The 25,709-nt window shown below is 39.8% G+C and overlaps 3 protein-coding genes across 3 annotated transcripts; 2 read left to right on the top strand and 1 right to left on the bottom strand.

Annotated features, from left to right (window-relative positions):
• The first annotated feature begins 2,458 nt into the window (after window positions 1–2,458).
• Window positions 2,459–4,557, top strand: LOC145793740 (uncharacterized). Its single transcript, XM_082876609.1, has 5 exons — window positions 2,459–2,682; window positions 2,884–3,126; window positions 3,379–3,635; window positions 3,741–3,814; window positions 4,177–4,557. Exons 1-5 carry the CDS (start codon window positions 2,459–2,461, stop codon window positions 4,555–4,557), a joined length of 1,179 nt encoding a protein of 392 aa, XP_082732735.1.
• Window positions 4,558–6,032: 1,475 nt separating this feature from the next.
• On the top strand, window positions 6,033–8,630 carry LOC145793741 (secreted RxLR effector protein 161-like). Its single transcript, XM_082876610.1, has 2 exons — window positions 6,033–6,438; window positions 8,503–8,630. The coding sequence occupies exons 1-2, from the start codon at window positions 6,033–6,035 to the stop codon at window positions 8,628–8,630; spliced, it is 534 nt and encodes a 177-aa protein (XP_082732736.1).
• A 9,672-nt stretch (window positions 8,631–18,302) lies between these two features.
• On the bottom strand, window positions 18,303–25,272 carry LOC145792994 (monooxygenase 1-like). Its single transcript, XM_082875187.1, has 6 exons — window positions 25,023–25,272; window positions 24,748–24,894; window positions 21,650–21,700; window positions 21,256–21,424; window positions 19,125–19,353; window positions 18,303–18,962 (listed from the first exon to the last, which is right to left on the bottom strand). The coding sequence occupies exons 1-6, from the start codon at window positions 25,247–25,249 to the stop codon at window positions 18,646–18,648; spliced, it is 1,140 nt and encodes a 379-aa protein (XP_082731313.1). The 5' UTR covers window positions 25,250–25,272; the 3' UTR covers window positions 18,303–18,645.
• Between the last annotated feature and the right edge of the window lie 437 nt (window positions 25,273–25,709).

A 25,709-nucleotide genomic window follows, 5' to 3' on the forward strand; every position in this document is an offset into this window, starting at 1 on the left:
AGGGAATTTTGAGAGAAAAAGAATCAGAAAGAAGGAACCGCTAAAGTTGTAATTCCAAATTTTGACTGAGAATTGAGAACACATTCCATAGACTTGAGGGTAATCAAAAGAAAGTTTGTGAATCAGAAAATTCATCATGTCCCTGAAAGGTGAGTTTTCGCAAACTTTCATTTAATTTTAAAATGTGATATAATTTGTTTAAGTACTTTATTTATTGTTTTTCATAATTTTTTTTATCGCTTTAAATGGTCGGTCGAACCACCTGATTTTACTACTTTATCTGCTGTAATTTACTGTTGTATATAAACTGTTGTAATTTACATAAAATGTTGTAGTTTACTATTTATAAATTGCTGTAATTTTATCACTTTAAATGGTCGGTTGAACCACCTAATTTTACTACTTTATCTGCTGTAATTTACTGTTGTATATAAACTGTTGTAATTTACATAAAATGTTGTAGTTTACTATTTATAAATTGTTGTAATTTTATCACTTTAAATGGTTGGTCGAACCACCTAATTTGTTAAAAGATGTGACCCAGCCAAATGAATAGTGATCGGTGGTGAATAGTAACCTCCGGCGGTAAATAGTAACTTCCGGCGGTGAATAGTAACCCCGACGATGAATAATAGCCCCATCGATAAATAATACCTCCGGCGATGAATAGTAACAGCGGATGAAAAATGCCCGGTAAGATGAATAACGATCAAGAAAGGTGAATAGTAATTGTCATGATGAATAGTAACTTCCGACAGTGAATAGTATCTCGGGATGAATAGTGCTCCCGCAAAAATAAGTTTCCCCGAACAGAACGGAGCAGTCTTCCTACGTCAAGCAAAATATTTTCCGGCGCACATGAAGTTTCTTTATTTTATTTTATTTTATTTTATTTTTTTTATTTTGAGAGTTTGTGAGGTTTTTATTTTGTTGTAATATTCCTTTCTCTCTCTCTTATCTGGTTTGTAATAATTTATTCAGAGTGTTGTAATAATTCCCCGCCCCGCTTCTTTCTATCCCGTTCTTCTACTTGCTTTCTTTATTTGTACATAAACATCATATTTATTTTTCATCATAGTTATGCTTTGCATCCATGTTTCATGCATCTTGATTCGGCTAAGTTTGCATTTGTGGATTTAATCAATTCCTATGTGATTATGTGCGCTACCTCATATTCTTGAGATGATTCACATGTCATATTTTAGAGGCTGAATCTTTAGTTGCATCTCATGAGTGAATTGCATTAGGATTTTGTATATAAGATCATGCATGTTTTACTAATTTTGTTTTGTAGCTTGTTCGTGGGTCGTCAAACATGTAAGTTTTTATGCTTTAGCATCCCGTTTGTGTATGTTTTTCTTACTATGTTTAAGCATTCTACCATGTGGCTATTTGCTTATGTGATATAATTGTATGAATGCCAGTGGATGGAGGTTGTGTCGCTTAATTTGGAATGATGTTGATTTTCATGTTTGTAAACTCAATTCATTTGGGTTATACATTTTCAAAACTCTTTCAAAACTACATGAAATCAAGTTGTTCCAAAATGAGTGACATAGTCTATACTTGTATGCTTCACATAGTAAATTTTAGGATTTATTAACTAATCAGAACATGAACATATAAATAAAATAAAATTCATATCGTGGTTAGTAAAGGCCGATCTTTGATCGGGTGGGCGGGGGTGCTCATTATTGACCTTCCCCTCTCATACCTAAGGTTCCGAGCCAAGCATCCTTGGTTACGACGAACAGTGGCCTTGGCACCGAGTCATGGGTTTCCTAATTTCCCAAAATATTAGGTGGCGACTCTGAGATCTGATGACGCAGTCCATTTTTGACAAAATTGCAATAAAAATGGATTTTCAATAAAAGTTGCCAAATTTGGACTCTCATCTACGTTTCACATTGCACTCGTGAGAATAGATCAAAGAGATCTCGGGGGTCCAAACTGTTTAACGCGCGCGGGTACCCCCCGGGCATGTTACAGCTCTGCACGCGTCTTCTCCATTCATTCAGGCGCTGACGTCACCACCGCCGTTTGCTGACGTTATAACGACGGCAAGTGACGTTGCCTGAGCCGCAGTGAGTCAAGCCTTCGAGCTGTTGACCAAGCTGTCAAGCCGGGTTGACCAAGTCGTCAAGCAGCTGACCAAGCCAACCAAAAGCCGATAAGCCGAGTCATAGCAGAAGCCAAGATCGCTGACTGAGCCATTGACCAAGCTGCTCAAGTCAGCCTGACGCAAGCCGAACCAGAGGAATTATCCGGTGCTTCTTAGCCGCACCAGATTCTTTAGATCTGAACCATTTAATCTGTTTTGGCTTGATCTGAGCCATTTGGAGTCTGTTTCTAGTGATCCAATAGTGCTTTCCAACTATTTGGAATATTCCGGACACATCTGTATGGTCAGAATTTGCAAATTCCTTTTTGAAAATTTGCAGATTTTTAAAGACAACCAATGGCCAACACAAACAACTTCTTTCAGCCCCAGTTTCCAAAACTCAGCAAGGAGAACTATGAAAATTGGAGTATTCAAATGCAAGTTCTACTAGCCTCAAAAGATTTGTGGGAGTTAGTGGATCGAGGATATGACAAGCCAGCTACTCTCGAAGATGAATCAAGTTTAAATGATGCTCAGAAAACGGCATTAAAAGATTCAAGGAAGAGAGATAAAAAGGCCTTGTATCTACTCTATTAAGGCATTGATGAGTCAAGCTTCGAGAAGATTTCAGCAGCAACAACTTCTAAAGAGGCATGGAGTATTCTTCGCAATTCACACCGTGGAATTGAGAAGACGATCAGAGTTCGACTCCAGGTGTTACGTGGCGAATTTGAGATATTGCACATGAATGAGAATGAGTTAATTTCTAAGTACTTTAACAGAACATTGACCATTGTTAATCAGATGAGAAGATATGGAGAAAAGATGGAATCTCTTCAAGTGATAGAGAAGATTTTTAGATCACTCAGTCCCGAGTTCAAGCATGTGGTTGTAGCAATAGAAGAGTCCAAGGATCTCAGTGCCATGACCACCGATGAGTTGATGGGCACAGTTGAGATTCATGAACAAAGGATCAACAAGAAGACTCCCTCAAGTTTTCTAGAGCTAGCTCTTCAATCAAAGTGGTCTTTCAGAGATAGCAGAAACGAGCAAGGGGGAACATCACAAAGAAGCCGAGGAAGAGGTCGTGGTTACAATAACCGAAATTCTAGTTTTTGAGGAAGAGGCAGAAGAGGTCTAGCCAGAGGAGGAAGAAGTCAACCACACTTTGCTCCAAGAGGAAGAGCATGAGGTAGAGGAGGTGCTTACAACAACCGACCAGGATTTGACCAAAGCAATGTTCAGTGCTACCAATGCCACAAGTTCGGGCATTACAGCAATGAATGCCGAAGTAGAGCAACAACAAAAGCCGGAGAGCAAGCAAATTTTGCCGAGGAGGAAACAAACAAAATTGGACCTACAGTCTTGTTTGTCCACCATGGAGACATTGAAAACCAAAACAATGTTTGGTATCTAAGTTTGGGAGCCAGTAATCACATGTGTGGTAAAAGAGAGTTGTTGGTTGAGCTTGATGAGACTGTACAAGCACAAGTCTCATTTGGTGATTCTTCAAAGACTCTAGTGAAAGGAAGAGGTAATATTCTGATCAAGCTCAAGAATGGAGATCATGATTACATCTCCAATGTTTATTATGTTCCTGCCATGAAGAGCAATATTTTGAGTATGGGATAACTTCTAGAGAAAGGATACAATATCAGCATGAAAGATTGTCATCTTACCATCAAAGACAATCATGGTAATTTGATTGCTCAGGTGAGAATGTCCAAGAATAGGATATTTGCATTGAATATCCAACATGATGCTGCGAAGCGTTTAAGTGCTATTATCAAAGACAAAGACTAGCTATGGCATTTAAGGTTTGGGCATCTCAACTTTGGAAGCTTAGAGCTGTTGTCAAGCAAGAATATGGTGAAAGGGCTCCCGCATATTGCTCATACTAATGAAGTTTTTGAAAGTTGCATTCTTGGCAAGCATCACAGAACTAGCTTTGCCAAAGAAGTGAAGTGGAGAGCAACAAAGCCGCTGGAGCTAGTGCACACTGATGTGTGTGGTCCATTGAAGCTAATGTCAAATGGACAGAATAGATATTTTCTCACCTTCATTGATGATTATAGCCGGAAGACATTGTATACTTTCTTAAAAGAAAGTCGGAGGTGTTCAGTATCTTCAAAGAATTCAAAGCCTTTGTAGAGAAGCAAAGCGGCTACTACATCAAGACATTGCGATCAGATCAAGGTGGAGAATATACATCAGATGCTTTCAAGAATTATTACAAAGAGCATGGAATCAAGCATCAAACAACACCATCCTATACGCCACAGCTGAATGGTGTTGCTGAAAGGAAGAATTGCACAATCCTAGATATGGCAAGGAGTATGTTGAAAGGAAATGGACTACCCAAGCAATTTTGGGCTGAAGCCGTATCATGTGCTGTGTATTTGTTGAACAGATGTCCAACCAGAAGCCTTCATTCTATGACTCCAGCAGAAGCTTGAAGTTCACATAAGCCAAGCGTCAATCATCTTAGAATATTTGGGTGTATTGCGTACACCAAGATTCCAGAAGCAAGAAGAACCAAGCTTGATGATAAGGGAGAAAAATGTATCCTTGTCGGATATGGAGATAGAACAATGGAATACAAGTTGTATAATCCCATTACCAGAAAGGTGATCATGAGTAGAGATGTGATATTTGAAGAAGAAGAAGCTTGGAACTAGAATCAAGATGAAGTTGTCAAAGATATAGAACTCATTCTTGAAGATGAAACATTAAAAGCCCTAGTTGAAATTACAAGAGAAGTTCAAGATGGGCCACAAACTCCTCCACATAGAATACCGACACCTAGATCTCCAGTTTCTCATAGAAGTGCTGCATCATCATCATCATCATCATCATCATCATCATTAGCATCAGATGATAGTTTTTCAAGCAACCAAGACCAATGAGAAATTTACCAGAGATATATGAAGCTATAGAAGAAGCAGATCTGAATTTGTTCTGCCTCCTTGCAGATAGTGATCCACTTACCTTCTTAGAAGCCATCCAAGAACATAAATGGAAGAAAGCAATGGATGAAGAAATTCATGCCATTGAGAAAAATGACACACAGAAGCTTACCAGTCTACCTGAGGGGCACAAACCGATTGGAGTGAAATGGGTATACAAGACAAAGAGGAATGCACAAGGCGAAGTGCAACGCTACAAGGCAATGTTAGTAGCAAAAGGTTACAAGCAGAGAGCTGGAATTGACTATGGAGAGGTGTTTGCTCCAGTTGCCCGATTAGAGACTATCAGGCTAATGATTTCTTTGGCTGCCCAGCACAAATGGCAGATTCATCAACTTGATGTGAAATCTGCATTTCTTAATGGTTTCCTTGAAGAAGAGATCTATATTGAACAACCTTCGGGGTATATTCAGAATGGCCATGAAGACAAAGTGTACAAATTAAAGAAAACACTTTATGGATTGAAGCAAGCTCCGCGTGCATGAAATACTAGAATTGATCAGTATTTTCATGACAATGGTTTTGAAAAATATTCATATGAGCACGCACTATATTTGAAGAAGGAAGCTGATGGAAGCAAGTTGCTTGCTTGTCTTTATGTTGATGATCTAATCTTTACCAGAAACAATCCAGCCATGCTCAAAGACTTTAAAAAAAGCATGGTCTAAGAATTTGAAATGACAGACATTGGATTGATGGCTCATTTTCTCGGCATTGAAGTGGCACAAAGAAAAGATGAAATTTTTATTTCCCAAAGTGGCTATGCCAAGGAAATTCTCAAGAGATATGGAATGGAGAATTACAATCCAGTGAACACTCCTGTAGACAATGGAGTGGAGCTCAGAAAATGTACGAAGGCAGGTGATATGGATCCAACTTATTTCAAGAGCCTAGTTGGAAGTCTTCACTATCTTACTTGAACCAGGCCAGATATACTCTATGGAGTAGGACTGATTAGCAGATATATGGAAACACCGGATCAGTCACACCTTTATGCAACAAAGAGGATTCTTCGCTACATCAAAGGTACAATTGATGATGGTTTATTCTATAAACCAACTGATAATTTTAGTCTTGTTGGCTACTCAGATAGCGACTGGGGACGTGACTTGGATGAACGGAAAAGTACTACAGGATTTACTTTATTTATGGGAGATACAGCCTTCACATGGTCGTCCAAGAAGCAAGCCATTGTGATATTATCAACTTGCGAAGCTGAGTATATTGCAGCCAACTCAGCTGTGTGTCATGCAATATGGTTACGGAACATACTGAAGCATTTGGGATTTCCACAAGAAAAACCCACTAAGATCTATGTTGATAATTGCTCAGCAATTGCATTGGCAAAGAACCCAGTTTATCATGAAAGAAGTAAGCATATTGACACCCGCTATCATTTCATCCGAGAGCATGTGAAAAATAAAGAGGTGGAATTATTTTCTTGCAAATCTCAAGATTAACTTGCAGATATTTTCACAAAGCCATTGAAAAATGATCTGTTCAACAGAATGACGATAATGCTCGGGATGAAGCAGCATGGAGAATCAAGATTAATAGGGGATGTTGTGAAGTAATCTTGATTATGAGACAAAAATGGAGGCTGCATTCAATGAGTTGATTGGTTGCATTCAATGAGTTTGGTTGCTGCATTCAATGCAGTGGTTGATAGCCGTATACGCATTGAATGCATTCCCACTGATAGTTGTATCTGCAATAAATATGTTCACATTGTATGTTTTTATCTATATATAGCTGTGTGTGGTGTATCAGAGATATGAGAGTGTGGGAGAAAGAAGAGCAAGAGTGCTCTGTGTGTTTGTTTTATCAGAAATAGTTTGAGTGAATTATAGTTTGGTTTAGTTTTAAATCTCTCTTTGTGAATCACCATCAATGGTTTGCACCCCTCTCTCACCAACAAACGTGACATGAATCTGGCCTATCGCTCGTGGTATCAATATATAATGTATTAATTAAAAAAATATGTATCATAAAGGAAGTTATAACTTTTATAATAAAAGTTACACAAATAAAATTGTGGAGAAGTGGTTTGGAAATACTCTTCAGATCCTGGGAGATGCTAGTGATCCTCAGCTAGTCACTTGAAAAGATACAAACACTCCGGTCGGCGGTGCTGGAATTAGCACTCCGACGGACAAGTCAGTTCAGACACTCAGGATAGCTTGTTTACTAAGTTAAGTGAAGTGATTCTTACATCCCTTTCTCAATCCATTGTTCCTGTATTTATACCTGTTCTTTTTGACCCTCGGGGCGAGGGCCTACTTTTCAATCATTGTCCTTTCTCTTATTCGGCTCTAAGGATCTACACTTATTCGACACATATATTATATTCGGCTTTGCATTTTTGTAGGATACGGCCGATTAATCATCAGTCTTCTAAGATACGCACCTTTTGATTTTGCCATTATTCGGCTCCTACAATTGCCTCCCGAACTCCCCATTGACGGTAGTTAATCGGCGTATTTGGTCTTGAATTGGAAAATTCAAAATAGGTCAGGCGGCTTCGCGTACCCCGATACAGTTATCAGAATGCGCACACCTTTTCGGTCATCATTACACTTTCCCGCCTCATTCTTACGTCTCGCATTTATTGTGATTTGAAATTTCAGTCCTTTGGAGTGCACATTTCGTCGAGTATTCGAGGCTCTTGGACCGCCAGCGGGTATCCCTTCTCTTACTCGCATTTTCTGCAACTCTTCTCCGTCTATCCTTGCCCCGTTTACTCCTCATAAGTCTTCTTCTCTCTTCTTTGCAATCCTATTTTCTGTTTGTCATTTTGATTTCGGCGGAACCTTAAATCCCCGCAAAAATGGCTAAACACTTGAAAGACCTCCTTTCTGAGGTTCGTATTTCCAGATTCCGGCGACACTTTTCCATTCTCGACGATGTCCACTTATCTCTTGTAACGGACAGTCCTCTTGATATGGAGAGGGAGGATCAAAATACGATCGTCTTCCCTCTCTTATCCATAGCGGAAGGCGGAATCCGTTTTCCCCTACACCCATTGCTTAGGGCCGTTCTTTACTATTGGAGTCTGATTCCTTCTCAACCCAACGTAAATTTCTTTCGAATTATCATGGGGGTGATAGAGTTGAACCGATGCCTTAGGATCAACCTTGGCACTCCGGCGATTCGGCACTGCTACGCTTTGGCCAAATCTTCTGGTCGGCTAGGGCGATACTTTCTCAGGGCCAAGGACACTAACCATCACTTGATAACCATGCTTGCCAGTTCTGGTAAGAGAGTTGACGACGTAATGGTCAATGTCCGAGGTAATTGGGAGTTCGGCGAAGGCGAAGACCGCCTAGACCCTATTCCCAGACGGAAGGGTGATCCAGGTTGCCATGTAACGCCTCGTGTTTGTTGATTTGCCTTTTATTCGACTTTTTTCCTTTAATCACCCCTTGTTCTTTGCAGGTAACAGATTGAAGAAGATTCTTCCCTCAATCGACGATGCTGTCCTTGAGGAAATTAAGTCTGCACTCAGATACTTCGGCCGTCCAAACGTACAAAAGCAAGGGAGAGCTGCTCATATACTCCTTTGATATGAACCTACTTACACTACATTCTCGGCCGCCGACGGCATTCCAATTCCATCCGATGATCAACACCTTTCGGCTCTTCTCTTTCCCAACTTTAAGAGCCTTAGGTAAATTGGCCTCGAAGATTCGGATTCGAGGGAAGACGCGGAGCCGGCGGTAGAGGTAGTTTCCGAACCAACCAGAGAGGTCACTGAGGAGGTCGAAGAGGTCGACGAGGTGATACGCTCGGCGTTCGAGGCTACCGGACTTAACCAACCTTCACTGTCCACTTCGGGTCGGGCAGAGTTTTCTTCTGGAGATATTTTTGCCAATTTGGGAGACCTACTCGGCAATTTTTTCGAAGGTATGGCTGGGGAAAGCCTTACGTAGATGGCGCGAAAGAAAAATATCGAGCGAATGGCTGCTCGAAAGAAGGCCAAGGCCGCCCATTCTGAGCCCACCTTGATTAAAACTTTTGTACCCGTTATTGAAGAGACGGCTCAGGTTGCTGCGGCCGAAGCGGGGAAAGAAGTTGAACAACAGGTCATTGACGAATGGCTGATTTTGGAGGAGCGGGACAAAAAGCGTAGTGCCGAGGGAGAGGCTGGGTCGGAGATTAGCCCTGCTTCCAAACGGCTTCGTTTAGAAGAGTCGGACGTGGTTGCTCCTTTTATTGTTCGGCCAAAGGTCAGAGATACGCCGATCTCTTCTGACGCTTCAGCCATTGAGGATCCAGCCGTGGCCTTGAGCCTGGTGGCTTCAATTTCCTTGCCGGCTGACAACGCAGCCTTTCGCGCCATGCCGAATGTTATGGCCGTAGCCCTCTCTGCGCAGTTGGCGCTCCTGGTAAGTGACCATCTCAAATTCTCTTGAATTTGTTTTCATTAAGGTATCTGATGATCCCAACTTGTTTTGCAGACAGTTGGCAGGATCGCGGACCTAGGCCGCAGTCTGCATGATGCCCTTGGCAGGATTGATCGTTTGCAAACGAAGGCAAATGGTGAAAAGAGTAGGGCTGAGTTTGAAGTGATGAGAGCCGCAATGGAGAGTGTACGAGCTGAAGCAGAGAAGGACAGGGCTCGCTCAGCTGAACAGCTCCGCTCTGACGCCGAGAGTAGGGCAAATGCGAGCGAAGAATCGCTCAAGTTAGCCAGGGAGGCGCTTGCCGAGGTGGAGGTTCAGTTAGGGGAACTCAAGGCGGCCAAGGAAAAAGCCGATTCTGAGGCTTCTGCAGCATTTGAGGCAGGAAAGAGCGCCGCCTACACGGAATATGTAGATGAAGTCCCCAAATTCGAGAATCGGGGGTTCAAACATGGGTGGCTCAAAGCCCTTGCTGCCGTTGGAGTTACATTAGCCTTGCCAATTCCCTACGAGCAAGTGGACGTTGAGCCACTTGAATCCCCCTGAGGATTGATCTGGGAGACATTTCAATTTTATTAAGTATTTTTAATTCTGATGTAAGTTTTCGTTCGGTAGACTTTTGTTGGTTCAGGGTAATTTTCATGTATAAATTGGTTACTATTTGCGCTCAATTTATTAATGAAAATTTCCTTGTTATTTCACCAGCACTTGTACACAGTTTGTGAAGTTATGTTAATGAAGAATGTTTTGCTTTTCAATACTTTGGATAAAATCATTGCCGTGTTTGGGCTTTCAAAGATTGAATATCTTATGATAATATTGATTTATTATTCATATGCCGAGTATTGTGGGCATTCAAGCCAAATATGTTGGTGAAATTGCCCTGGCCCCAGGTGGTTCATGATCGTTCGGATGCCGGATGAGACGACCTTAAGAATTTTGAAGAATCGATTCATGAGCCGTCTGGGGTACTTGAGCTGAATATATTGATAAATCTTAAAAATTTTGAATCGATTCATGAGCCATCTGGGACACTTGAGCCGAATAGATTGATGAATCTGCCCTTGCCCCAGTTGGTTCATGATCATTCTGGCGCCGGATGAGACGACCTTAAGAAGTTTGAAGAATCGATTCGCGAGACGTCTGGGGCACTTGAGCTGAATAGATTGATGAATCTGCCTTTGCCCCAGTTGGTGCATGATCATTCGGGCACCGGATGAGACGACCTTAAGTAGTTTGAAGAATCGATTCACGAGCCGTCTGGGGCACTTGAGCCGAATAGATTGATAAATCTTCCCTTGCCCCAGTTGGTTCATGATCATTCGGGCACCGGATGAGACGATCTTAAGAAGTTTGAAGAATCGATTCGCGAGCCGTCTGGGGCAGTTGAGCCGAATAGATTGATGAATCTGCCCTTGTCCCAGGCGGTTCATGATCATTCAGGCGCCGGATGAGACGACCTTAAGAAGTTTGAGGAATCAATTCGTGAGCCGGCTGGGGCAGTTGAGCCGAATAGATTGATGAATCTGCCCTTGTCCCAGGGGGTGCATGATCATTCGGGCGCCGGATGAGACGACCTTAAGAAGTTTGAAGAATCGATTCGGGAGCCATCTGGGGCAGTTGAGCCAAACAGATTGATGAATCTGCCCTTACCCCAGGCGGTACATGATCATTCAGGCATCGGATGAGATGACCTTAAGAAGTTTGAAGAATCGATTCGTGAGCCGGCTAGGGCAGTTGAGCCGAATAGATTGATGAATTTGCCCTTGCCCCAGGCGGTGCATGATCATTCGGGCGCTAGATGAGACGACCTTAAGAAGTTTGAAGAATCGATTCGTGAGCTGTTTGGGCCGCTTGAGTCGAATAGATTGATGAATTTGCTTTTGCCTCAGTTGGTTCATGATCATTCGGGCGCCATGATCATTCGGGCGCCGGATGAGACAGCCTTAAGAAGTTTGAGAAATCAATTTGTGAGCCGTCTAGGGCAGTTGAGCCGAATAGATTGATGAATCTGCCCTTGCCCCAGGCGGTGCAAGATCATTCGGGCGCCGGATGAGACGACCTTAAGAATTTTGAAGAATCGATTCGTTAGCCGGCTGGGGCAGTTCAGCCAAATGGATTGATGAATCTGCCCTTGCCCCAGGTGGTGCATGATCATTCGGGCGTCGGATGAGATGACCTTAAGAATTTTGAAGAATCGATTCGTGAGCCGGCTAGGGCAATTGAGCCGAGTGGATTGATGAATCTGCCCTTGCCCAAGTTGGTTCATGATCATTCGGGCACCGGATGATTGAGGTTTTCTCAATTAATGAGATTGCCTCGAGGGCGCTGCCTCTGTAAAGGATAAATGAACAAAGGTACAACCTTTATGAGCTTGGTAAACAGCTGACTCCAGCTCTTGGAGGAAGATTTATCGTGTGAATGTCGAACAGACTCTTTTTTAACAGCAGAGGGGAAGCGAGGACGCTAGCTGAGCTGGGCGGAGACATGAATCGAGGTGGTGAACCTTCGCGCACAGGAAGTAGGAGTTTTAGGGATCGAGAGAGGCGTCAGTCTCCTCGACGTCGAAGCAGGTCACCCAGGCGGGACAAGCAGTCGCAAGGCAGATCTCCGCAACCCCGAGTCGAGAGGGGATCTGACGCGAAACTGTGCCCATTAAGCTTTGCGGTATTTGTAGGGAATAGACCGATGACAGAGGCGGACTCGATCGTTCGAGACCCAAATGTAGCGGTCGAGTTTGCTCGACAAATTTTTCCTCATGAGGTTCAGCAGTCAATGGTAGGTCGACAGGACTATGACGTATTTCGCGAAGGCATTCATGGGGCGGTAAAGGGGCTTTACACTGCCTATGAAGTTGGCATGCGGCTGTGCGCTGCCCGTCGAGAATTGGAGAAGAAGGAGGAACATATTCGAAGTTTGGAGGCAGCTGAGCGTGAGTTAAGGAAGACCAGGGCGGCTCAAGCACAGCCCGTCGGGTAGGGAAACCCAATTGTGGAGGAAAGGGTTACCAGTCGGCTCATCAGTACTGCGCTCGCCGATCGTGAGACGGCGAGTATGTTTGCAATGGAGTCTGCGAAGGGGAGGGCCTATGAAAAAGGTTTTCATGAAGGCCGAAAAGTTGGAATCGAAAAGACCAAGGAGAAGCTTGCTGAAGAGGTTTGCCGATATGAGAATCGTGGATTTAGGCGCGGTTGGATCAAGGCATCTTAAGCTGTGGAAGCTCTTCGAGCGTCGGGCATTGATTCGACATCGCCACTTTACCACAGCAAATATTTTTCGTTTTCCGCTTTTAAAGTCGAGAAAAGTGAGGATGAGGGTGACGCCGTATAAGAATACGCATTGTAAGGTTGAAACGCAATAAAAACTATGTAATATATTGTTGGATTGAATAAAAACGTTCTATTATAGATATTTCGTCGTAGTTCGTATTCGGCATATACGTGTTTCATTTTATTACATGGATGTTTGAATGAATGTACAAACATTGATCGTATAGTGATACGCCGGCTTATAGGCGGGGTCAGCTCAATCGTGATGGTCGTTTATTCTTGAATGTGGCCACTATAATTTCAAGAGGCCAAAAGCCAGTACATGGAGTGGCTGTGGCAAGGCTGTGGCAAATTCCAGTCGGTGCGGGGTCTAAATGCTTGGCCGGTGGGATTGATAACGCTGCCCTTGTCCCAGTCAGTGCATGTGTACCAAAAAGCCGTTTGGGTACCTAGGCCATGGTGAATGTCAATCGACGTTCGTCTCTTGGGGTTTTGGCGTTAATGAAATTGCCTCGGGGTCACTGCCAGCATTTAAAAGTAAATGGAATGGACTCTTCGTGCCAGCGACCTCATTAATATAACGCCATTTGTTGCGTGGGGTTATATAATATTGTGGGTGTAAAACAGAGTTTCTTTAATCAGCCAAACTCGAAGTTTGGCCGAGCTTGATGCCGCAATGGATCGCAGCGGAGAATTCTCCGGTATGGGAGGTAGGTCGTTAAAAAAGAAACGGGAGGCGCGTCAGCCTCCAAGTCGTCGAAGCAGATCGCCCCGAAAGGAGACACAACGACCGTTGCCCTTAACCTTCCTTGTCTTGGATCTTGGCCTTGACATTGTCGATGGTGTCGGAGGGAGGTCTAGAGATATGCTAGTTGGGGCACGGTTGGATCAAGGCATTTTGAGCCGCGGAGGCTTCCCAAACGACGTGCATTGATTCGGGGCCTCCGCTGTATCAACGTGATTAATTCCCCTTTTCACCTTAGAAGTTAAAGATAGATATTGTAATGTTCGAACACGGATTGCGTCTATGTAACAACTGTTTGATCAAATAAAAAGTTTTATTTCAAACATTCGCGTCTTACTCTGGATGTTTTATATGCTTAACTAAGCACCTTATTTCGAATGTTGGCATGTTTTGTTTCGTTTTGTTCGTGCCGAAGGGTGCTCCGAATTCGGAGGTATGATCTTCCCTAGGGTGTTACGTATCAGAGGCGCTGCGAATTCGGAGTCTTAATCGGCCCAAAGACATCTTGCGCCGATGGGGCTCCGTAGCCGGCGTTTCGATACGGAGACTTTAATCGGCCCTATGGTGTCATGCACCAAAAGGGGGTATCCGAATCTGGAGACTTAGTTTGGCCAATCATGATATCCACGAAGGGCGCTCCGAATCCAGAGTCTTAGTCGGCCCTACGGTGTCATGTACCAAAAAGGGGGGCTCTGAATCCAGAGACTTAGTTTGGCCAATCGTGATATCCATGAAGGGCGCTTCGAATCCGGAGTCTTAGTCGGCCCTAAGGTGTTATGCACCAAAGGGGGCTCCGAATTTGGAGACTTTAATCGGTTCTAAGGTGTCACGCACCAAAGGGGGCTCTGAATCCGGAGACGTAGTTTGGCCAATTGTGATATCCATGAAGGGCGCTCCGAATCCGGAGTCTTAGTCAGCCCTAAGGTGTCATGCACCAAAGGGGGCTCCGAATCTGGAGACTTTAATCGGACCTAAGGTGTCACGTGCCAAAGGGGGCTCCGAATCCAGAGACTTAGTTTGGCCAATCGTGATATCCACGAAGGGCGCTCCGAATCCGGAGTCTTAGTCGGCCCTAAGGTGTCATGCACCAAAGGGGGCTCCGAATTCGGAGACTTTAATCGGCCCTAAAGTGTCATGCACCAAAAAGAGGTCTTTAAATCGGCGATATGACGAGCGCTACAATGGGAGTTGGGAAATGAATTTGAGCGAGGAAGAACAATGGTTTGCATTGCAGAAGTGAAATGTATACAAGTATCAAAGTCCACAGGTTGGGTCAGTGATAAGGTTTTCATAAAATCTCTGCTTGTGCCGATTGCGGGGAGCCACAGATTTCTTCAATGTCGTGGGCTGTCAGAAAGCGTACAAGCTGATGATAAGTGCTGGGAACGACCTTCATAATATGTAACCAGGTTCGCCCCATGATGACGTTATACGGCGAACGGAGCTTTACGACCAGGAATTCTACTTCGACCGTTCTGGAGCCCGCTTGAACAGGTAGTGTGTTCCTTCCTAACGGGTACTCAGGGTTCGAGTTAAAGCCGAACAATGAGTGAGGAGCCGGAGACAGATCTGACTTGTTGAAGCCAAGTTTGATGAAAGTCTTGTGATACATAACCTCTGAAGTACTCCCTGGGTCTATGAGAATGTGTTCAATGGTGAACCGATTTACGCGTAATCTGATGACCAATAGATCGATGTGGGAGGCGGTTGCGCCGCTAAGATCGGAGTCATTAAAAGTGATTGTTGGAGCTTCTCTGGGCCATTCGGTCAGAATATGTTGCTTTTGGGGGATTGGATGCGATTGGCTTGCGTGCACGGTTAGGGGTGTTGGCTGGCTGTAGATTATATGGATCATGCCAAGTGGGGGTGAGTCCTGCCTCAAGGCTAGTGCCTTGATTGGCATGCCGTTTCTCACGTACTGCTGCAGTCGGCCGTCTTGCACTAGTTCTTCCAGGTGATCCTTTAATGCGTAACAATTCTCAGTCTCGTGGCCGTGATCTTTGTGATACTCGCACCGCCTATCCCTTCTTCGCGTATTGGGAGGTCCTGCCATCTTCGACAGCCATTTGAAGAATGGAAGGTGTTGGACCTTGGTCATTATCGCAGTGATTGGTTCGGACAATTCTGTGTACTTCTTGTCGGCACGCTTCGAGCGCCTGCTGTCGACTTGCAGTTGTTCGTTCGTCCGGTGGGAGCATTGATCGCTTGATCGGCGAGAGTCCCGCCTTTTGTCTCTTTTAGCGTGTTGCCGTGGTTCAGGGCTCGGAGGTGGCACGAAACTTATTGGTTGAGCAATCTCAGGGAGTGCTGTTTTGTTGGACGTTTGTCCGGCTTTAATTCTCAAGGCATCGTCTTCGACTTTGCAATACTCCTCAACTTTCTTCATCAACGCCCAGACTATTTTGGGGGGTCTTCTGGTCAGGGAACTGCGAAGAGCACTGTCAGGGTGTAGTCCCATTTTGAAGGCGGTGATGGCCATGGAGTCGTTGCAAGCGTCATCAACGAGATTGAAGCACTCCCAATAGCGCGCCGAGTACACTCTGAGCGTTTCTCCTGACTGGATCTGCATAGCCCAGAGAGAGTCGGCCTGTTTCGGTTGTATCTCGTTGGTGATAAACCTGGCCCTGAAGGATTTCTGTAATTGATGGAAGCTTTTGATCGAAGCCGGCTCCAGCTTGTAATACCACCTGACAGCTAATGGCCCTAGGTTGTCGGGGAATATTCGGCACATGAGGGCTTCGTTGTTCGCATGTAATGTCATGGCCTGCTTGTAGTGATGGATATGATCAGTGGGGTCTGATTTTCCGTTGTAAAGAGTGAATGACAGAGCTTTGAACTTCTTGGGCAAGGCCACCCTTGCAATCCGTCGAACAAAAGGATTGTGCCGGTCCTCTTCGTCTGAACTACTTCTTCTGCGCTTGTTCCTCGTATGCAGACTCTTTTCGGAGGAGCTAGAAGTGTCGGATCGTCCCTTCTTGTTGAGCTCCGTGGGTAATGAGTTAGAGTCGCTGTCGGTATCCTTTGGTTGGGCTCGAGGTCATTGTCCACCTGCCCTCGGAAGTCGTTCGGGATCTTGGCGCACGGCTTCTCTGGATTTTGCTACTTCCAGGGCCAAATTTTGACGGAGACGTTCATTTTCAGCGATCATGTTCTCCAGCCTTTGTTCATTCTACTTTGCTTGTTCCATGATCGCTTGCATTTTCTCTTGTGCTGAAGTCGTTGGTGAGTTGAAGTTCAAGGCGCGTCTTGCAGCGATGGTTTCCTTTTCGAGCATATTTGCTGGAGTGAAGTCATCTCTCTGTGTGGTCTCGTCGGTGGCTATCGGAGGATTTTCAGTCACGCGTGCCATGGATGTATTTGAGTATTCCCACAGATGGCGCCAATTGTGAAGAAATGGTTTGGAAATACTCTTCAGATCCTGGGAGACGCTAGTGATCCTCACCTAGTCACCTGAAAAGATACAAACACTCCGGTCGAGGGTGCCGGAATTAACACTCCGACGGACAAGTCAATTCAGACACTCAGGATAGCTTGTTTACTAAGTTAAGTGAAGTGATTCTTACATTCCTTTCTCAATCCATTGTTCCTATATTTATACCTGTTCCTTTTGACCCTCAGGGCCAGGGCCTACTTTTCAACCATTGTCCTTTCTCTTATTCGACTCTAAGGATCTACACTTATTCGGCACATATATTATATTCGGCTTCGCATTTTCGTAGGATACAGCCGATTAATCATTAGTCTTCTAAGATACGCACCTTCTGATTTTGCCATTATTCGGCTCCCACAAAAATAAAAAAAATCCTAAAATTAAAAAACCCTAATTTCTCATATTATTCACACAATTTGAAGCTAAAGATTGCTTTGAAGAATTTCTTTTCCCTATAGTTTGGTTAGTTCTATTTATTTTTCTCTTTAATTGAAAAAAATTCAAAATTTTGTGAAATATTTTTACTGTATTAATTTGTTTTGACTAAAGAACCTAAAATTTTTATAAAAATAACTGAATTAAATAATTAAAAATTAGAATTAAAAAAAAAACCATAAAACAACTAAAACATTATGAAAAAAAGCTGAATTAAAACTGAAAACACTTGAATTAACATTTGAAAACAACCCATAAAAACAAAAAAAATACCACCTAAATTAAATAATTTAAAAATTAGAATACAAAAAAATAAAAAATAAAAAAACCCTAAAACATTAGGGAAAAAAAAACAAATGATAAAAACGCCTGCTTTCGCTATTAGAGAGGAGGAAACATAATATAAAAATATCACGTTAAAAGAAAATAATAATGATATAAAAATAACGAAAGTGAATTTGCTCAATTTGGAGGGAAAAAAAAATATATAAAAACATGCTAAAATGAACATTTAAAAACAACTTAATACCACAATTAGAAAAATTAGAACACAAAAAATAAAAACCCCATAAAAACAATGAAAAACCAACTAAATAAAGGCCCTATTTGGTACAGTTTAATTTCAGCTTATTTCAACTTAATTTAAGCTATTTTGATGTGTTTGGTTTAGCTTAACAATACAGCTTATAACTTTTTGTAAGTCAGAAATTAACTTATTCTTTGAATGGGGCAGGAGAAGCTTAATTTACTAAGTCAGAAATCAGCTTATATTCATAGTTATAAGGTATAAGCTGTTAAGGTATAAGGTATAAGCACTTTCTCACAGTTCTACCAAACAGGGCTAAAACAATTGAAAAATTAGAATACGACACATTTTGAGGAAAATGACTTTAACCATACAAGAGGCTCGAGAAATTTAGGCCTCAAATCATTTCAAGAAAACATCTAAATATAGCAAAACATTTGTAGAAATACTTAATTAAATGTAGAACAATGATTTCACAATACATACATAAATAAGGAGTGTAGTAGAGTAACAGCAATAGAAACAACAACAAAAACAATTTATATAGCAAAGTTTCTACATCACAAGAGACCACAATCATACCTAGAATGATCATTTTGGTTACGAAAGAAAATAAACATCAGAACAATACTAGCCAATTTCACCAACATTGATGAAGGTCCCACTAGCAAACCAGTGAGATAAGTTTGCATCGACAATCGCACCACCCTCATCCTCCGCTCTTTCACATACTGATCCATTGCTTCTCCAACTTTATGCATCATCATCTGACTTCAGCTTTGGATTTGATCAACTTCACTAAGTTTCTGATACAAACATCTAGTGAGAACAATAGCATCTTCCAAACCTGCCGAACCACCTTGTCCAAGGAATGGACCCATAACATGCATTGCATCCCCAGCTACTGTTACTGTTCCTTTTCGAAAATTTCCCAATAGCAAGTCCCATGGAGCACGATATCTCAAGCGGGTGAGAGATAATGATTCTACGTCACTGTCTTCGATCATTTGTTGAATTTCAGGTGGGAAACCATCAATTAAGGGCAGGGTTGACTGTCTAATAAGGTCTGGATTTTGTAAAGCCCTGGCGTCTGTTCATGTGCAGGTAAACAACATAAAAAAAAAAAAAAAAAAAAGAAGAGCATACCGCCTGTAGACTGACCTTGTGCACATTTGCACATCCTACGCTATTTATAAGCACACAGAGAAAGCCACTAGCATATTAAATCAAACGTATTAGAAAATACTATTACCTTTAGGAGTGGATTGTTGACCCACCATCCAGTGAACTGACTTATCGTCAATTGGAACTCTTCCTACCATAATGTTATTCCTCCTCATTCGGACAAATTCATGGGCAAATGCATGGCCACTTGGATACTTCGTCAAACCTCTCACAGTAGACAGGGGAAATGCTTTTGGGGGTTTTAACTCAAGGAAGTCAGCTACCACTGAATTTGCTCCATCACATCCAATCAAAACCTGCAAGATTAGTAACTTTCCTATCAAATTGTTTTTAGTTCACTACTGTCAATGTTAGTGTTTCATCTTCTTAAAACTAAAATTAGCTGATAATTCAAATTCACATGTTGATTTGTTAGGTGCACCTGATGAATTAATGGACCAGGCAATTTATCTATAAAAGAAAAGAGTGTGCATGAGAAATAAAGTGATTTAAACATTTTTTTTTTTTTGGATAATCAGGTGTCCGGGCCAATTTATGCACACTCCGACTAAATCCCGGGGCCTTGAAGTTAACAACTGGGCAAACCTCCAATGGCCTCAAGGTTTGGGATGTTTGCCTTCGTGGGTTTTGAACTTGTGACCTCTTTGGCGATAAGTCCTTTGGTTGCTTTCTTCATTTGCTAAGCCAAACCTTTTGGGGTTAAGTGATTTAAACATTTGCTTACACAATTTATATTTTCCCTCTTAATGCTGTGTTTGGTTGAGGGATTGGGGAAGGAATTTGAAAACGGAAAAGAAAAAGGTGTGTGAAACTAAGTGAAATGTAAGTATATTTTATTCATATTTCAATTTCCTTTTTCTTTTCCCTTTTTCTTTCCATTTCCAAATCCCTTCCCAAATCCTCCAACCAAACACAATGTAAAAGTTCATCTCTTGTGTTTGAGATATGATTATCTTGCTCTTTTAAAAAGGTTCTCACGCTTTGAGCCTAAATTTATTCAAATGGTTGGGTTGGATAATGAATAGAGATTGATTCAACTGATTTATCACAAACCTAATGAAGCCTCCAAGCTTGTATGTGTATTTCGGTGTATGAATACAAATACCTGATTGTTTTGATGATCTCCAGTCTATTACTCAAATGCCCTTATTGACTAAGGCACAAGATTACAATCTGCATGGATGACATTGCTAAAATTATGTAATAATAGCTCTTTTTTGTCGACCTGGATACAAGTAGCAACCAAAACAAGCTAGGAAAACACAAGTTTTCTAGAGAGTTCTTCATACCCCAATACAAGGCTATATATGCAAGTAATTTGCAATTTCTTGCTATCAAATATATATAAATATATAGTTCAACATTATTTGTTTGACTTCATGAGGAAGAGACATCTCCCATGTCGCATGAAGTTAGAAATTGATGTTACTGATGGTGTTTGGAAACTTGGGTTTAGAATTTTTTCTTTATTTTTTTTACTAAAAGACAAACTTTTTACAAAATAAAAAAAAAAAAAACACATCCGAACAAAATATCACATCCAGCACCATAATCATTTAACCTTTTCTCTCACAAACATCATATCCAACCACGAAAAAACCCAACTATCTTCTCAATCACCAAAATTTTTTTATCCAATAATATTCCACAACTAAAAAAACCTACATAAAAATTCACTTTTCAAACACCCACTAATTATTGTAAAGAAAATGATTCCAACCTCAGACACAGGAAACTAATTTCAATGATCTTTAAAGGTCCTTCCTCAATTCAAGCTTGGAGGACAGAGATAAAATAAAGAGAAATGTTAGAGATCATGAAAATTTTGTCATGAAAAGGATCATGAAAAATTTGTGACCCTTAGATTATCTTGATTAGTGTGTGGTCCTTTATTTTAGGTGTAATCCAAAAGTCACAAATCTTTCATAACTATTTTCATGAAAGACTTTTCATGATACCTAACATTGGGCTAGCTATATGTGTTTGCACTACAACACAATTTTCAATAACTTAATAGATGGATCATAATGCTGATCATATACACGTGCATGCATAATAAATTGCTTACAGAGTAAGTTATTGTACACAATTGCCATATATATATATATATATATATATTTTTTTTGATAAATAAATTTTACACAATTGCCATATAAAAGCAACGAAGTGAAGATCAATGATGAACATTAATTAATTACCTTGGCAATAATACGCCTGCCATCAAGCAGTTGGAGAATTGGATTGGAAGTTAAAGGATCCAACTTAACGCCTACTATCTGGCACCCGAAATGTATTGTATGTGGTGGCAAAGCATTTGCTAGTGTATTGATAAGGTCGCTCCGCTTCAAGCATCGAGCTTCACCATGCCTATCCTATCAAAAGCTGGCTTAATTTTTTTTTTTTTTTTTGGAATTCGTTAAAATACATTTAATTGGATTCATTCCATCCCTTCTGTGTAATTAAGTCCCAAATATCCTCATTAACTTTGGGCTCATTAATTTTATAAATTAGAACCCCCCAATTGAAAAACAGCCTGATTTAGAAAATAAAATAAATAAATAAAGAAAAGGAGAATTAAACATTTGAACTTACCCAAATGATGTTTCTTTGGTTGAACCCTTATCAAGCCACACCTCTCGAGCCCTATACTTGTGCAATGGCCATATAGTTAGAAGTAGTACATATGCCTGGAAACATGCATTAACCATAGACTACTTCGCAATAATTTGAAATTTGCTTCACAATTATCTGTGTTTTCATTTTTTAAAGGATCAATTGACATACATATGGAGGGGGCACCATATTATGGTGTGATCACCTCCTATTCCATCATTATTTAGTCGTAATGTAAGAATTACAAAAGAGATTGAAAATTGCAAGCTTATGTTCTTATTCAAAATTGAACTACCACAAAGCCAATTTGAGCTTTTGAGTTACTTGCATCGGCCTAGCTAGGCAATCAAATGGTAATTAATATTTTGGCTCTAGGCATAAATTTTTTTATTAAATTCTACCACTCGTAGTGGGTTGAAGATTAATAAAAAAAATATGAATAGATCTGGTATTATTTATACACAAGTTTTCACACCACCACATTTTCCTATATAGGAAGAAAGAAAGGACCTATGCAATCATTCATGTAAAATATACATTCGAGAAAAAACAAAAATAAATTACAAAGAAGTTGCAATTTAATTTTTTTTTCCCTAAATATGTTTGCATAATAATTTTTCAGAAAAGATATGTGCACATAAAATTGCGCGCGCAAAAATTTAATTGTTGGTCCATATTCAAATCTTGTATATATGGTGGGGGCACCACTTTTATATGTCTTTGTGCATTTATTCTGTGTGCATGTAGTACTGCTCTAATTTTCTGCATATGCATGTAGCATTGCTCAAAATTTTCTCACTTGTATTTTGCTACTCACAGGCTTACATAATTTTTAACTACGATGAGAGAAAACCAAGGTAATACTATTCAGTGTGTTTAATTTCAGTTTTTTAAAAATTAAATTTTTTAATTTTTTAATTTTTTGTTTTTAGTAAATATTTTTAAAATTTTAAGTTTTTTTTTTTTTTTTTACTTTTTTAGATGCACCTTACTTAAATGTATCTAAAAAGCAAAATATTTGTGAAAAAAAATATTTCAAAAAATTAAGAAATACAAAAAAATATGGAAAATATACTGAATTTTGAAGTTTTTTTTTTATTTTTTATTTTTGGTATGTAGTGAATTTTTTTAAAAAAATTTCGCAAAAACTATACTTTTTAAGTGTATTTATGTTAGGTGTGTCTAAAATTTTTATAAATTGTTTAAAATATTAAAAAAATTCAGTAAAAACAAAAAAATACAGAAAAATAGAAGGTAGAATTTTCTGAAAAGTGTTTTTAAAAAACCTAAACCATGCAAAGTGATTCTTTTCTTTTCTTTTTGTTTTATGTTTTCATCATTTTGGTGCTCCCCAATACAAAAAACTTGGATCTCCATACCCAATGTGTTGCTTTAAGTTTCACACCGAATAGCATTTTCAAAGGTGTAGAATTTTTTTTTTTTTTAAGGAAATATCATTTTGCTCTCCAAACTTTAACGCATTTTTCAATTTGACCCCCAAACTTCGATTAATATCAAATTTACACTCAAACTTTCAAAATTTTGATTAATTTGGCTCTTTCTGTCACATTCCGTCTACAATTGAACAAAATGTACTGATGTAGCACCAAAGTTCATTTGAAATTTCATTTTACCACCCAAACTATACCTTAAAAATCAATTTATCCCCCGTCACCATATTCCGTCCAATTGTAGATGGAATGTGATGGCAGTGACCAAATTGATTAAAATTTCGAAAGTTTGAATGTAAAATTGATATTAATCGAAATTTGAGGGTCAAATTGAAAAATGTGTAAAAGTTTAAAAGATGAAAAGATATATATATATATATATATTTTTTTTGTTTCGAGTTATTTTATCACAATAAAAGTGCACTTAAACAAATTTGTTACGAGCTGCTCCACTCATGTGTAATATTTATTATGCTAAAATAACACAGGTGCTCAAGCAGCGTAGTTATGTTATTGTATTTGTAACATGTTTTTCGCTACCTATCAACCACCATTCACCAACTACTAATTTAAGTTGAAGTCACAAAAATAAATAAAAATTGCATTAAAAAAAAATACAAAATCATGGAAAATCAGAAAAAGCTCCCATCAAAATTAGAGAGTTTGTTGACTGTGATATTATTTTAACATAAATCTCGTTTTTACTTTGTTGATAAGATAATAAGCTTTTGCATAAGGCTCCTTGTTAGAGTTATCGAAGTCATAATAATCATATAATTTTATTTTTTGGTTCTTTATTTCATTCATGTCCTCCATCACTCTTCTTTCTTTTAGAGCATTTATAAAAAAGTGAAATGGGAATAGCATTTCTCAAATGAATAACGCTTCTGGGACCCTTATATGCCAAATATAAAAACACAAAGTAAAATCATTGACTTATCAATCAGTATGTGGTAAAAAAAAAAAGATGTAAATATGTATATCTATTCTATGGGTGATTCATTTTCATTAAGAAAGTTATTATCACACATTTAGTAAGTGATAATCAAATACCATATAAAGGTATAATAAAAAACATATTTGGTTGTATTCAAATAGGTTATAACTAAAAACTACAAATGTCATAAGTGGGGTGTGTGTATATATTATCAGGATGGATTTTACTTCAGTTCAAAATGATGGTTATTGTACGAGCCTGTGGGGCCACCACAGGTCCAGATAAAATGATCTGAATCGTTCATTTTATTAGGCCTTATGTGTATATCATTCATAAAATAAAAAAAATAATAATAATTAGATTGACACCATATTTATAACATGTTGATTTTCACGTAAAAATAAATTATTTATTTTTAAAAATATGTTGACCGTAAATTTTTTTTAGAGACCATTTCAATAAAATTAATTGCCTACAAATATCATATCGGCCTAATCTACGTACACGCAAAATCTAATACCCTGAAGGGTTTCGAATCATCAAAATCACACCCATAGATATATAGCACCCTCCGGTCGAGATTTGGACAGGAACGAAGTCCAATCCTTATAACTATGAATTTCAAACACACATGGAAAATTCAAACATCTAGTGTGTCAATATATATATATATATATACATATATATACCGCTGAAGAGGAAGAGAAGATTGTCTGAGAAGAGAAGCGAGGCCAAGCTGATGAAGGGCGAGCCAACCATTAGCCAAGATCCCAATAGCTGCACCAGTTGCCCTCAATGTCTCTGATCTTTCCAGAACCACACTTCTCACACCCTTCCTGCACTTTTCAATATCATTTTTATGTTCATTTTTTTTTCTTAATCAATTTCCTCATTAATTAGCACTATACATCTCCGTTTACCATTTAAAAAAAAAAAAAAAATTAGTGTGAGGATGAGGAGTAACCTGTGTAGAGCAAGGGCGGTGGCAAGACCACAAATCCCACCGCCGACTATCACAATCTCATGCTCTTCTTCTTCTTCTTCTTCTTCTTCTTCTGCCTTCACTTCTCTCCCATCCATCTCTCTCTCTCTCTCTCTCTCTCTCTCTCTGTGAGAATGGACTTGACTTCTGTAAAATATGGACAGAGTATCCAAATCCTTACGTTTCCTCAGTTGAAATTGTTCATCCATTTGATCATCGCATTGTTTTATTTTATATTATTAAATAATCATTTGGTCGACCCTAAATAAAATTAGAATGGGTAAATTACACTGACACCACCTGAGCTTTATACTTATTATAGTTTTTCTCTTTATGTTTTAGAAATTACATCTTCCTCCTTTAGGTTTAAAATTTTATTACAGATTCTCTTTCAACAATTTAATTTTTTTAAATACCAATTTTGCCCTCACTAGATAAATTAAATTGACACCTCTCACATTTTAAAAATTACAATCTCCTCCCTAAGGTTTAAAGTAGTATTACCAATTGCCCCCTCGATTAGTATTAGTTGAAAAAAAAATTAATTGAAAAAAAAATTTGTTAGTAAATTTTTTAAATTTCTGATTAAAAATCAACGTAAACTTATTTTTTGAATTTATGTTTTTTCTTCAAATTTACAAACTGAGACAACCATTTATAAACCAAAAA

This window comes from Camellia sinensis, chromosome 6 (assembly GCF_055761805.1).
Source record: "Camellia sinensis isolate YWXY chromosome 6, ASM5576180v1, whole genome shotgun sequence".
NCBI lineage: Eukaryota > Viridiplantae > Streptophyta > Magnoliopsida > Ericales > Theaceae > Camellia > Camellia sinensis.

What these genes read in the sequence shown, in the direction of transcription:
- LOC145792994 (XM_082875187.1), bottom strand. Translation starts at nt 25,249, where the DNA reads ATGGATGAACAATTTCAACTGAGGAAACGTAAGGATTTGGATACTCTG. An exon ending in TCTTCTCTTCCTCTTCAGCG is followed by an intron (nt 21,701 to 24,747) that starts GTATATATATGT and finishes GCACAAGTATAG; the next exon opens with GGCTCGAGAGGTGTGGCTTG. An exon ending in GCAGGCGTATTATTGCCAAG is followed by an intron (nt 19,354 to 21,255) that starts GTAATTAATTAA and finishes CTAATCTTGCAG; the next exon opens with GTTTTGATTGGATGTGATGG.
- LOC145793741 (XM_082876610.1), top strand. Translation starts at nt 6,033, where the DNA reads ATGGAAACACCGGATCAGTCACACCTTTATGCAACAAAGAGGATTCTT. An exon ending in CCCAGTTTATCATGAAAGAA is followed by an intron (nt 6,439 to 8,502) that starts GTAAGCATATTG and finishes TGTTCTTTGCAG; the next exon opens with GTAACAGATTGAAGAAGATT.
- LOC145793740 (XM_082876609.1), top strand. Translation starts at nt 2,459, where the DNA reads ATGGCCAACACAAACAACTTCTTTCAGCCCCAGTTTCCAAAACTCAGC. An exon ending in AAGAGAGATAAAAAGGCCTT is followed by an intron (nt 2,683 to 2,883) that starts GTATCTACTCTA and finishes GTACTTTAACAG; the next exon opens with AACATTGACCATTGTTAATC. An exon ending in CTAGCTCTTCAATCAAAGTG is followed by an intron (nt 3,127 to 3,378) that starts GTCTTTCAGAGA and finishes CGGGCATTACAG; the next exon opens with CAATGAATGCCGAAGTAGAG.